The sequence below is a fragment of the Tiliqua scincoides genome, chromosome 1 (assembly GCF_035046505.1).
Source record: "Tiliqua scincoides isolate rTilSci1 chromosome 1, rTilSci1.hap2, whole genome shotgun sequence".
Classification (NCBI taxonomy): Eukaryota; Metazoa; Chordata; class Lepidosauria; order Squamata; family Scincidae; genus Tiliqua; species Tiliqua scincoides.
The window spans coordinates 90,364,829-90,377,611 of record NC_089821.1 but is presented as its reverse complement, the minus strand read 5'-3'; the positions used below and the strand labels follow the sequence as shown (position 1 = coordinate 90,377,611).

At 42.5% G+C, this 12,783-nt stretch overlaps 1 protein-coding gene across 1 annotated transcript in view; it reads right to left on the bottom strand.

The window, feature by feature from the left end:
• Positions 1-12,175, bottom strand: part of KYNU (kynureninase) — a 111,735-nt gene extending 99,560 nt beyond the window's left edge. Inside the window, exon 1 of the mRNA XM_066639563.1 lies at positions 11,989-12,175. Within this exon, the coding sequence (XP_066495660.1) occupies positions 11,989-12,175 (187 nt within the window). The remainder of the gene's footprint in view (positions 1-11,988) is intronic.
• Positions 12,176-12,783: the final 608 nt, after the last annotated feature.

The window sequence follows — 12,783 nt, the reverse complement described above, 5'->3', positions numbered from 1 at the left end:
CAGGTCGTAAGGGATAAGAGATGGTGTTCCATTTATGGGCAAAGCACTTTTTTGCATGCATCAGCCATTGATAGCTTGTGGCACAATGTATACGGCTAGACGGCTTCAACAAATGTATTAAAATTTACATAAAACACTTATAACATTATATAAATAAGACATAATAATGAGTTTACATTTGGTTGAGGCAATTTCATTTGAGCGCTATAGGAAAACAGAGTAAGCAACTGCAAAGCTCTTCAGCCTTGATTGTTGCCATGCTACTTTGAACACAACCGCTAATGCATTTGCTGGAGTAAGAGACAACTAAAAGATAACTTCTTAATTAAAGCTTTAAAGGCTTTTTGAAAGTCTAAATCACAGCAGCTGTTTCAATCTAATCTATATGACCAGGGTTAGGCTTGCTTTTCATCAACAACCCTTTTTAAAATGAGCAATAACAGAGGTGTAAATATTATCAGCACTTCCAAATTGGTTCTGTTCACAGGCCTTTGTTATTCCAAAGGACAACAATCATTCAGATTAGAGGAAACAAGTCTTTTATTTAAGACTCAGAACAGTATATTTGGCTAGGACTCCTTAAATCCCCACCAAACATTAGAACAGGTAATGAGTTAAAAGCTAAAGCTTTCTCATCTGCCTAGGTTCTGGGCATAAAATGCAAGTGAGTACTGGGGCATAAACAAAATCTACTTAACATACATTGTTCCTTTGCTACCTTCTGGATTGCACTGCTGACAGCCCCACATTGGAAGAGACTCTTATTTCTTCACAAACTGCCATTTGTTGCCCTTTTCCTGTTCCGTTTCATTCTGAGTCAACTTGTATTTCTCCTGGTTGGTAGATTACATGACCACCACCAGTCACAGGTATTTCATTTTCATTAACCAACTTTTTGGTAGCAACTTTCAAAACTTCATGTATTGTGTGAATACATGTATTTATTTTACACGTTTATTGGTCACCTTTCTACTCAAAAGAGTCAAAAAGGCAGTTTGCAATTTCAGTGTACACAATTTAACAACTTCTATTTGCTTCTGCTTCTGCCCCATCTTATATTTCTGCTACAGAGGTAACTGAAGAGTGGTGCATGGGCTTTAATCATATGAACAGGAAATAGGATTGATAATTCATTTTTGTCTGACAGCGGAATAACATTTCAAATATATGTTAACTGAGGAAGCTCTAAAGCAAAATTAGTTAGATGACACCGAGAACCCAATTTTATCCTACCTCCCCCCCGCCATCACAGCAATGCCAAATTGGCAACACTGCATCCATGATGGAGGTAGGTGGGCCAAGAAGCTTCAGCAGAGATTGTAAAATCCCCTTACCCTGCATAAGCCTCCTGACCCGCAATAGATCTCCTCGGACTTGTGCTGGCAAGTTTGCCAGTGCAAGTCCAAGGACTGTGATAGATCTTCTCCCTCCTGTGGCCTCCCTTCCCTCCCCACCCAGTTCCTCCTCCTCCTCCATTTAGTCCTCCTGCCTCCCCCTCCTGCCTCCGCCGTCATCCTACCTCCTATTTCCTCCAGAGAATGGTGATTCCCTCGCTGGTGGGGGCAGGAAGGCAGAGGCCTCCCCGGCGGCACTCTCAACAGTGTGCTAACTCGCGCACCATCAGAGCATCTTTTGCGACAGGCACTGATTGCTTTACAGCAGTCAGCACTGTCGGAGGAAGCTTACTACCACTGGACAACAAGGAAGAGATTGGGCCATTAGACATATTACCAAGCATTTGGTAATCAAAGTATTTGGTAATCAAAAAAGTATTTGATTACCAGTGTTTCTATTTCTTTTTTGAATATTCTACATGTCAGTCTAAGAAGATCATATTTAGTTCCGACCCCAGTTTTATTCTCACAATAAATCTCTGTTACAGGTTAATGTGAAAGACTACTTTGGGGAAGTCACACCCTGTGCTTCATGGCCGACTGAGGGGAAGGGGTTTGATCTACCAGGTCCTTGTCCAACACTCTAACCACATCTTTCAATGAAATTCCAGCAAGCAATTGCCATTATTCATACCACAAAGGATAGTTGACTCATGTTCACACGGCTGAATCCCAGTTTACCATCACTGAAAAATTATCAGGTAATATCTACATGAAAAACTATCTCCACCCCACTAAGCAAATGGGTTTTTTTTGACAGGGATTACCCCTGATTAGCGAAAATGAAAAAAGGTGTTGCTGGAATTTGTACACTGGAATATTTGGATGGAAGAGCAGGATACTGGGAGAGGGATTTACTGGAGAAACATGTTCATAAATGAGAATTTGCTTCTCCTAGATCTGGGTGATTGAGATCATCCATATTTATTTATACAGAGAGAAGTCAGCCCCACTATTTAGACAATCAAATGTGTGAACAAGGAGGCATAAAGATGCTGGGCTTATTGAGCTTTTGGAAAATAGGAGATCTATTGTATAAGATATCTAAATGAATCTGACAAACCTTCAGGAAAAAAGGGGGTATAGAGTAAATCCCTTGGCAGTTTCTCTTGTTTATGTCATTTGTCTTGCAAGTTGTTACTGAAATGAATGTTCTGACAATGAAGTTATCATTATAAGCTTCTTTTCCCCACCCCACTTCTTTTAAATAGTACACCTGGTTTTGGGGATGTGTTCTCCCCTCTATGCCAAGACAATGCTATAAAGTGTTTATGTAAATATAAAAAGAATTTGGATTATCTCTTTCAGCTTCAGGAGTGAGACATCTAGGATCCAGTTGGTGCACAGATAAGTGTCAAGCAAGATCGCTCATGCTTGCATACACACCACGCAAATTATATTTACCCCTGCTGTTCTCTAGACCTGTAGCTGGCATTGGTGACAGCTTAGAAAAAAACCCAACAATAATCAGACTCTGATAGTTGGTAGCTCTTTTCTGAATCATTTCTTCCAACTTGTCAATAATTTTTCTCAACTGTGGCACCCAGAACACAGCAAAGAATTCCAGCAGAGTTGAGCTGATTGATGCTATTACTTCTGGAGTTTTGGAAATGGATGTTCCTGTTGATATTAGACCAGAAGACATTTGGCATTTTTCACCCATGAACTCATTGTTGGCTCATGCTGAGACTATGGAATGCTGGTTTATCTCTAGTTAGACTTCTCAGGTAGCACAGTGGGAAAAGACATGGTGGATATTAATGAGTTTCCAGTCGAAAGTAAGTTCAGAATTTAATAGGATTATACAGTTTTTAATAAACAATATGCCTCATATATTTACTTTAATTGCGATCAAAAGGAATTCATTGAAAAGGCTATTGTATGAGTGTACAAAGAAGCAATTAACTACCCAACTTGTTCCTCTGTCTGAGCCAAAATTTACCAAGGTGATTTTTAGTGCCAGATGCAAAGTAAATGTACTGAATTTTCAGGAAGATTTATTTTATTGCCTTTTCACATGAATTTTTACTTAAGGTATATCTGCTGTTCTGCAGAGCATCCGATTCCTGTAGTTCCCAAAGAAATTCAGCCCAAGCCACTCTTGTTCTCATCTACACAGTACATAAAGACAAGAGAATGCCATTTTTGCAGGCTCATACAATTCACATGTGATGTTGTCATGGTGTTATCGTATCCCACATTGTACGTCCTCTTTCAGAGTACCTTTCCTGAACATAGTTTAGGCGTGTAGCACTAAACTGAGCTCAGAGATGCTGCTTGGGCAGGAATGCCCTGTGATCCCTGTCTTAATACAATCTGTCAATTCATTCCTGCTGTGTATTTGTAGTTTTCAGTAAAACTCCTAGGAAGACTTTCTCCCCCCCCCCCCCCCAAGAAATCTGTAAGGAGCTGAATACTATAAAAAAAAATTAAAATTTTGTCAAAAGAATTTCTCATAGACATTTATCAAGTTTTGGATTCTGACTTATTTGAATTATTGGCTAAACAACCCCTTGTGGGCAAGAACAGCAGGCAGGAACATGTTTGAGTCAGACTATTCCATGTAAGCAAACAGCATGATGCCAACAGCACCAGAATAAAATCAATTTTGACTGGGCTGTACTGTAAGTTCAGACATGCTAATCTGAGACCTGTAACAGATTTGGACTGTAACCTTATACACATTTTCCATGGAGAAACATCCCAATAGCAAATATATATTAAAAAAATCCACTCCAGAGCAGAATGTTTCTTAAATGAAACATGTATCTGAATTGACACAAATCAGTATATCTAAGAAAAAAAAATTACTTTACACAGTACCACAGGTGATTCATTCACAGATTGCACTACTAGCCTATGTGGTCTACACTGGGTTTCAATCAATACTATGATATCTGGGTCAAACCTGCACTGTACTGGTGCTAGATTGTCTTATACCACTCTCTCTTTCCACAAGTGCAGCAAGTGCTCACTTACAGTTGTTGATACCTTTTTGGAAACAACAACTTTAAGCGAAACTACTTATGACAAAACCAATTTTACCATAAGGGGGCTCAATAATACCCTCTCAAATGGCAGGCTCGCTGAGCAGGCTTCTATTATGCCACACAGCACTGTCATGCTCCACAGCGCCTTGCAGAACATTCTGGGTTGCCACAAGACCCAAGGAAGTGGGTCGCGAGCCTGCTGCAACCCAGAAGTGGCTTCCAGTAACCCTAGAGTGTACAGCTGCGGAGGACACTGAGGTTAGAAGATTGGGAACTGCTGATCAACTTTAAAATGGAACAGTGTTGAATGAAACAACTGTTAAGTGAGGACTTGCTATATATTATTTTACCGTACAGTTCATCTGCATAAGATGCAGTCATAGCTGCCAGGAGGAGATGAAGAGCAATGCCAACAGGCCACACGCTATCACTTCATCAAAAACTAGATTTCCTGGATTCACAGAAGATAGCCATGTCAGAAGCCAATGATAGCAAACAGGATCATATAACTCCATAAAATCATGCTGTTATGATTGAATCAAAGGTACAGGGTGGCCCATATCCACTGATCATATATCCTCAGTTTCATTTATTCACAGATTGAGTCTCCAAGCCCCCCCACACATGCCTGCTCCAGAGGTGAGGGGAGCTCTGCTCCAGAATGGGGAGTTCCAGAATAGAATCCTCGTTAATACGGGGGCACACCTGTATGTTTGTGTAGTGCATGTAGTGCATTGTGTGTATGTAGTGCAAAGCAGGGCCTCCAAGAGGAATTCTATCAGGGGGTACAAAGTTTCTTTGGGACCCCTTCCCAAAGAGGGAGGGAGATGAAACAGAGTGGGGGAATGGGGGTGGGCACCACTTCTGCAGCAGCTGTAGCCTGCAGCTGTGTCCCTGAGCTCCCATCCACTACTTCATTGTAAGCAGATCTGCAAGCCACAGAACTCCTGGAACAGGCCAGCTTCCTCCCGGATGCAACACTGTTAAGGAATGCATGCATTCCTGGGCCTGGTGCATGTGGCTTCCAGCAGTAGTTGCTGCCATGTGCCACGTGTATCCCATGTGGACAGTGAGTCTGAGTGAGATTGGAAAATGTCAGATCCCAGGAAATTTTTGGGCCCCCTTCTTTGGCTCCTGGGCCCCCTTTCTGACCCTGGGCCCACATACAAATTACCCCCTTTACCCTCCTCTTCTAGGCCCTGCTGCAAAGAATGTTGTTATAATCTTCTTGCCAAAGACCTTCCAATACCTCTATAATCCATGTTAACAGATCAACAAATTAAAGACAGGGAATCATTAACTCATTTGCAAGAGCAATTGTATAATGAGGATGATTTTAAGAAAAGCACCTCTTGACTATATATAGAACTACACTTACCTATAAGAGCTGGTAAGATGGATACATAACAAGAATGTAACTAAGCTTTATATGTGGCCAACGATTCTCTTCCCTGAAATCATTCTCTCCCTGACACAAAACATATTTACCATTCTCAGTTTTTAACATATTGATTAGTTACAGGGCTTAAAAGTGTATTGCAAGGTCTTGGAGGTCTTCCATTATTACATATTCTGGTTTTTTGTTGTTTTTTTGTTTTTTGATTTGGGCTTCACTTAGCTGATAAATGACTGGTGACTTAGAGTGGTGTTTTGTTAAGTGCCACCAGTAAGCTAACAAAAAGCCATTAAAGATGTCCAATCAATCAAACTGCTTAATTAGATAATTTCTGGTAGACTAACTAAAAAAAATAAATCTTGCAGAAAGGATTAGTTTCTGTAAATGATGGTTCTATTTTAACCACATTAAAGATATTAGAATGATGCATGGAATTTTCAAAAACTCATGCTTCAAAATGAAGTTCGGATTGTGACATCTTTAAACACAGAGGCAATACCTTTGTATTTGGTAACATCAGCTTTGATAGAACTATTTGCTGTTGAGGCTACTTACAGCCTAATCCTATGTCCTGCCAGCCTAAAGCATGCAGCTTCCTGAACAGAGCACATGCTGCATACTAAGTTTGGGGGAGTTGGACCAGATGGCCCAGGAGAGGTATTTTACTTCCCTCCCAGTAGTCCACCTGGCCTCCAGTGGGTCTCTCTGGGCCTATGCCAGCTCTTTAGCTCTTTAGCTGGCATAGGTCTTAGGAGATTTATGACTCTTTATTTAGACTCTTTAGCTGGCATAGGTCGAAGGAGATTCCTGGGAGTGGGTCCAGGAAGGGAAGCTTAGGATCTCTGTGTGCGAGACTGCTGCTGAGACCACTTCCTTCCCCTGTAGACTGCATGTGAGACTGCTGCTGAGACCCTCCACTTCTTGCCCCTGGCCTGGCTGATCCCCACCCTAAATTGCCCACAATCCTCCCCAGAACTTCCCCTGCCACCAACCTATCTGCTCAAGCAAAGGCAGAGATGATTCTGTGGGCTGGTGGCACTGTATGCCCTGGCATACTTGGCCCACAAAACAATGGAGTGATTTTGGTGACATTATTCTGGGACCTACAGTGGCAGATTGCAAGATCTGCCAACGTAACACCAGGATAGAATTCAGCCATTATTGTATGATCCAAATCACTAGTAGCTTGGTGAATTTCTTTTTAACTGGAAAGGCTTCTACCTCTTACTGGAATCCTGACAAGTCACCAAAAAGTGGCCAACAAAAGAGTAGAGAGAATACAGAACAACAGTACAGAAAGGAAGGGAGGGTGAAGGCCAAATTTTCGTTAACCACCCTAGAAATATATGCGGTGAACAATGTGGTATAAATGTTTAAATATTCAATAAATAAATGAATGAAGGCAGTTCCACATATGGCACTGCCTCAGATTTATTTATTTACTTAATTTTTATCCTACCTTTCTCCCTGCAATGGGTCACCCAAGCAGATTACAAAAACATAATACATACAACAACATCACATTATTAAACTTACAAAAATATGTACAATTAGCAGCACAAATAAGCAGAGCAGGCGCAAGCCAAAACCATCCCCAGATCATCTCATCACAAGAACAGTTCATCGGTCTAACTAATTCTGTTCTATCTATATTGACTGGTAGGAGTTTTTGCTGTTCTCATTTGCTACTGGGGTTGCCAACTCTCCAGGACTGCCCTGGAGTCTCCACGAATCAGCACTGATTCCCAGGTGACTACTAAAAGCAATCCAAGAGATTTTAACAGGGTCTTCTTGACTTAATGGCATCATGCCACACTGGGGGAAAAAAATCTCCATAAATCCCTTGTGTCAGAGTCGGCAACCTTGCTTGCTACCTGACACTTTAAATGGAGATTGAACTTAGAATCGTCTATATGGAAAGCATGTGCTCTACCACTGTGCTATGGCCTTTACACATTACTAACACACAAGCTTGTAAACTAGGAGGCAAGTGACTCACAGCCCAATCCTGTGCTAACTGGCATGCGAGGCTGCCACAGCACCAACATGGTTACCGTGGCATCCAATGCACACTGGGCAGCCCACAGCGGCTCCTCATGGGAAGGGAACTTTAGTTCCCTTACCCAGGTAAGGGAAGTAGCCCCACCAGCCCCACTACTTGATTCTGCAGCAGCTCTGAGCTCCGCTGGTCTCGCAGCCCTCCTACCCTACTCTCTCCCCTGCCACACCCTTCTCCACCTCCCCCTGCCCTGCAACGCCTCCCCCCACACTCCCACCCCCCATTCCACTGCCTGGCAGTTTGGGTGAGCCACCAGACGGCAGAACACGGGCCCAGCACTGGAGCTGGCCCACTGCAGGCTCACGCTAGGCTAGCTCCAGCACTGGGCCAGCAGTAAGCAAGCAATGTTTGCAACAATCCATGCTGGTGGTAAGCCAGCGCGCACACTGCTAGATCGGGCCCCCATTGTAGCCTGTGTTTCATAAGAATCTGATTCAGAAACTAGGAAGAAAGATTTCTCACCTCCACTCCAGGCCATCAATGTGATACAAATAATTACAGGCTAATACATTTTCATAGCCTTATATGCAAGGCTACTAACAGATATATAAGTACCAATACTGAAAATATCAATAAGGTATTTATTTACATAAAATACTTTCAGGCTGTGTTTCAGTACCATTGAAGGGCTCACCAAGGCAGTTTACAAAATGGGCAGCGCAAGCTTGACTTGTGCTGGAATGGGGAGGCAAGCAGGCCTTCTCTGTATCCAGTGAGAGGTTGGGTCCCAAAGCGGTGCAGCCCAGAGCAAGGGAAATCACTTCCTCTTACTCCATTAAAGCCACAGCAGCCCCAATGGAGCAACTCAGATCTGTGCCACCTCAAGAGGTGGCACAGATTCAAACAGCCCAGAGCTGCACTGGGCTGCCTGAGAATGGGGTCAGCATACAGCATAAGTGTCGGATCCTGGCACCACCTCCTGCTCTCCCACCACCTGACCATCCTCACCCCAAAACACATCCTCCCCACGCCACCCTAGACCCCCGCACCTACTGAGCTCGGCCAGTGTGAACTTACCTTCCTCCATCAACGTGGAGGCTGGATGCAGCTTCCGTGGGCCAGCACACATCCTTGCATTGACCTGGCTGACACCCAAGCAGGTGCAAACGTGCTTTATGGCACATTTGCAACGCTCCTGGCCCAGCACAAGGGACTTGCACCAGCCCATCTCCCATTTAGGATTGCACTCTTAGTGCCCAATTCTAACTAAATCACCCATCACCAATACAGCCATGCCAAAGGAATGCAGACTGTATCTCGCAGGAGAGCAGTCAGGGAGATCTCCTTTTGATAAGGGAACTCTTACCCAGAGGAAAGCTTCCACTGCCCCAATGGGTCTACCTGAATCTTTACGAGCTATATTGTAGGTACAAGTTTGAGGAGAAAAGGGGAGAAGGAGGGGGGTCAGGATCTAGCACACGCAGGTGTCTCTGAGATCTGCTCCCCCCCTTCTGTTCCGCCTCCCTGCCCCAAAACTCCCCCATTCCAAAATACAATAATAATTATCTTTTTGTAATGGGTGTTTTGGGTGGTATTGATGGGGACCACCAGGAAGATAGCATATTACTCTTTTTCTTGAGACCAAAATTATCATCATGCAGTTAAGGTTATTTAACTACCATAAACACAGTGAAAAGAGCATGAATTTCTTCCCAGGATACTTGACTATCAATTATAAAGAATGCAGAACAATAATAGATTTGTGAGCTTTCACCAGAAAACAAAAAAAAAAAAACTGTATATGAACTTAATTTTTATCAAGTTAGGAGAAATGACATGTTTTGTATACTATAAATTTATTTACATTTAAAACAACGCTCCATTTCCAGATTTAGACAGACTGTCAAAATCATTAATAAGAATTATTTAAGATGTTTCAAAGGCAGAGCGGAAGTTAGATCTTCACTATTTATATATCAGTTAGTGAAAAATTCTGAAATATGCTGAGAAAAGGTTGATCTGAAAATAATTTATAAACAGAGAGCAGGAAGAATACTTTTACAAAGAAAAGAAGAGAGTATGAATTATAAATTCCTTGGCTAGCTTGATCCTTCCCCCTAAAAGGCAGACACCTCTTGAGCTTTTACCACCATAGAGTTCAGTACTTTTTAAAATTCCCTACTTAGCCTAAGCAATATGCTTTATATAACAGTAGGGCTGTCATCTGATTAAAGAAGTCTTAGCCACATTAGTTAAGTCACATTAGTCACATAAGTGTTAATCAATTAAATCTGCATACGTCTGCATATGTATAAAACAATCATCCTGAGTTAGAAAAAACTCCATTTTTTTAGTTGATGCATGCAAGGGTTGCAGCACTTAGCTGAAAAAAGGAACTCATGCCTGTGTGAGAGAAAGAGGTCTCTCTTTTCAAAGATGGTACTTTTTTTCTTTTTTAAAAAAGGCATGAACCATTTTAGGTGGCTGCCTCATTCTTTTACATAGTGTTCCTTTTTTCTAAAACGATGTATTCTACAACAATAGTTTAAAAACCTGCAGCCTGATTAATCAAGAACAGGTTTTAATTTATCACATTTTTAAAAAATCAGTCAGTATAATCAATTCATCAACTAAGGCTGCAGTCTTTGCACACTTTTGACAGTCATTCCCACTGACTACAGCGGGTCTTATTTCCAAGTATGCATGTACTGCATGGGCATGCTTGGGTACAAACAGCAAGAGAGGAGATTTCGATTAGACATCAGGAAAAAATTCCTGACGGTAAGGGAGGTTCGGCAGTGGAACAGATTGCCGAGAGAGGTGGTGGACTCTCCCTCACTGGAGATATTCAAGCAAAAGCTCGACAAGTACCTGTTGGGATATGCTCTAAGAGGATTTCCTGCCTAAGGCAGGGGATTGGACCAGATGACCTATTAGGCCCCTTTCAACTCTCTGATATTTGGTATATTTATTTAGCTTGTGTCTAATCAGACTTAGCACCAGAGTGTGCCAGGCCTTGGGGCACTGCTAAGTCTGGAAGTCCTATAAGCATGTGCCACCTTCACCTTGCCCCACCACATCTCCTTACTTTCATTTCTACTGCTTCCCCACCCAACACATCAGCTTCCACACCTACCAAGTCATCCCTGTGTCCCCTCCCACCCCACACATCCCACTCCCAAGCTTAACACATGCCACACAGGCAATCCTCAGGGTGGCAGCTCCAGCTGAGTGGAAGTTCCTTCCCCTCCCATCTTTCCAGTCCTGGCTTGCTCCCAAGCAGTGGAGGTCCCACTTCTGGGAGCACTGCTGGCTGCTTTGGCCTCTTTCTCCCTCCCGCTTCCTAAGGCCAACAGGAATGCTCCCAAATGGCAGTGATTCTGACTTCTGAGAGCTTTGTGTCATATTGATTTCTGGGAGAAAGAAGGCACTTTTTCCTCCCTCTCCACCATAGGGACCAATATCCTATTGGTAATAGGCCTTCTTCTGGAGAGCTCCTGGGAGGATCCCATTGGGTGTCACAAGATTTGCAGCACCCTTGAACTTACCAGTAACTCTGTTTGCAAATTGCACATACAGAAGAAAATGTAGAGTCACCACATGACTCTAGATTTTCATAAGTGAACTTCAAGGTTGCTGGTGATGGGACTGGGCAGGTTAGGCCTTGAGTAGGTCTCTGTGGATCTTTAAATAGGTCCCCCCTCTTAACCCCCCCCCCCACTTCATAGATAGTCAGAAAACAAAGGGCACAATCTACCCAGTCATACTCATTTTACATAGGGTTTGATGAGAGACCTCCCTGGTAGGTAGCACCCAATAGAAACAAAATGGATAATGCAAAATTGTCCGGTACCGAAGCAGCTACTGTTTGGGGCAATAGGTACCTGAAGTGCAAGACAGTTTGAATCTGTTAGGGAGAAATGCTTCTGCATATAATTTTCAAGCAGTCACCATACTGTTCCAAGAGACAGTATGACAGTGTAAGCACCACCTAACTGCTGTGTTCTATTCGTTCATTTAATTCAGGATAGGAATGAGAGCACAAAGCATTCAACTTGAGGAACTGATTTAGCAATGCAAAGAACATGCTGTGTTCAGAGCTGTGTCTGCAATTGCTCCATTTATCCTTTAAGTGGCAATGATTCCCGCAGATTTATGATAAGCATATGCAAGAAGATGTAAGCCAACCCCGGCATAATTGGCTCTTACTTGGAGGCAGATCCTTCATTTTGGGAATATGGAAACATCCACGGAGGTGTTTTAGTTCATCTTTCTCATCTAAGTACAAAGCAACTTTCTTATCCACTGGACTGCATGCTAGCTGCGAGGCAATATTTTCTATAACGGTTACTGGTGGTGAGCCATGAGGAGATGGATCCATTTTCAAGTTATTCATTTCTCATTCTAAAAATGAAAGAAAAAGCAGGGAGATCTCCATTTAGACTCTAAACCATGCACATTAAGTATCGCCTAATAGAAAGACTATAGTTACATCTGCTGAGTTACAGGCTTGGAGCTTTTAAAAGCGAAATGCTTGGAAATGCAAAGGAAAAATAAGAAGTTCTCAAGTCTAGCATTTTTCAAGGCAGCATACTGCTGTAGCCCTAAAGCCATTAGTTCTAAATACAATACTTTCCCTATAAAGCTATATCAGCAACTTCTATGTTCTACCACTGCTCCAATAGCAGTAACAAATTCTATGGTGTCATTCACACTTGCAGAATCAGAAAGCCCCAGGCAGCATGATTGTTTCTACAATCTGTGCCTCTGAAAACAGCAGTTGCATCGCCACATTTAAACTTGCATTTTCAAGCCTGAGCAATCTTCAGACTTTTTCACTTCTTTGATTCCAGAAGCTAACTGAGGGACATGGAAGTTTTGAGACTGGGAGGCACGACTGGAAATGGGCAGTCCAGGCATTTTAAAAAACAGTGCAAGGGGAAGCTCAGTTACAGTGTTTGGACTAATATAGAGCTCTGCAAAACAAACTCCTCACAAAACAGA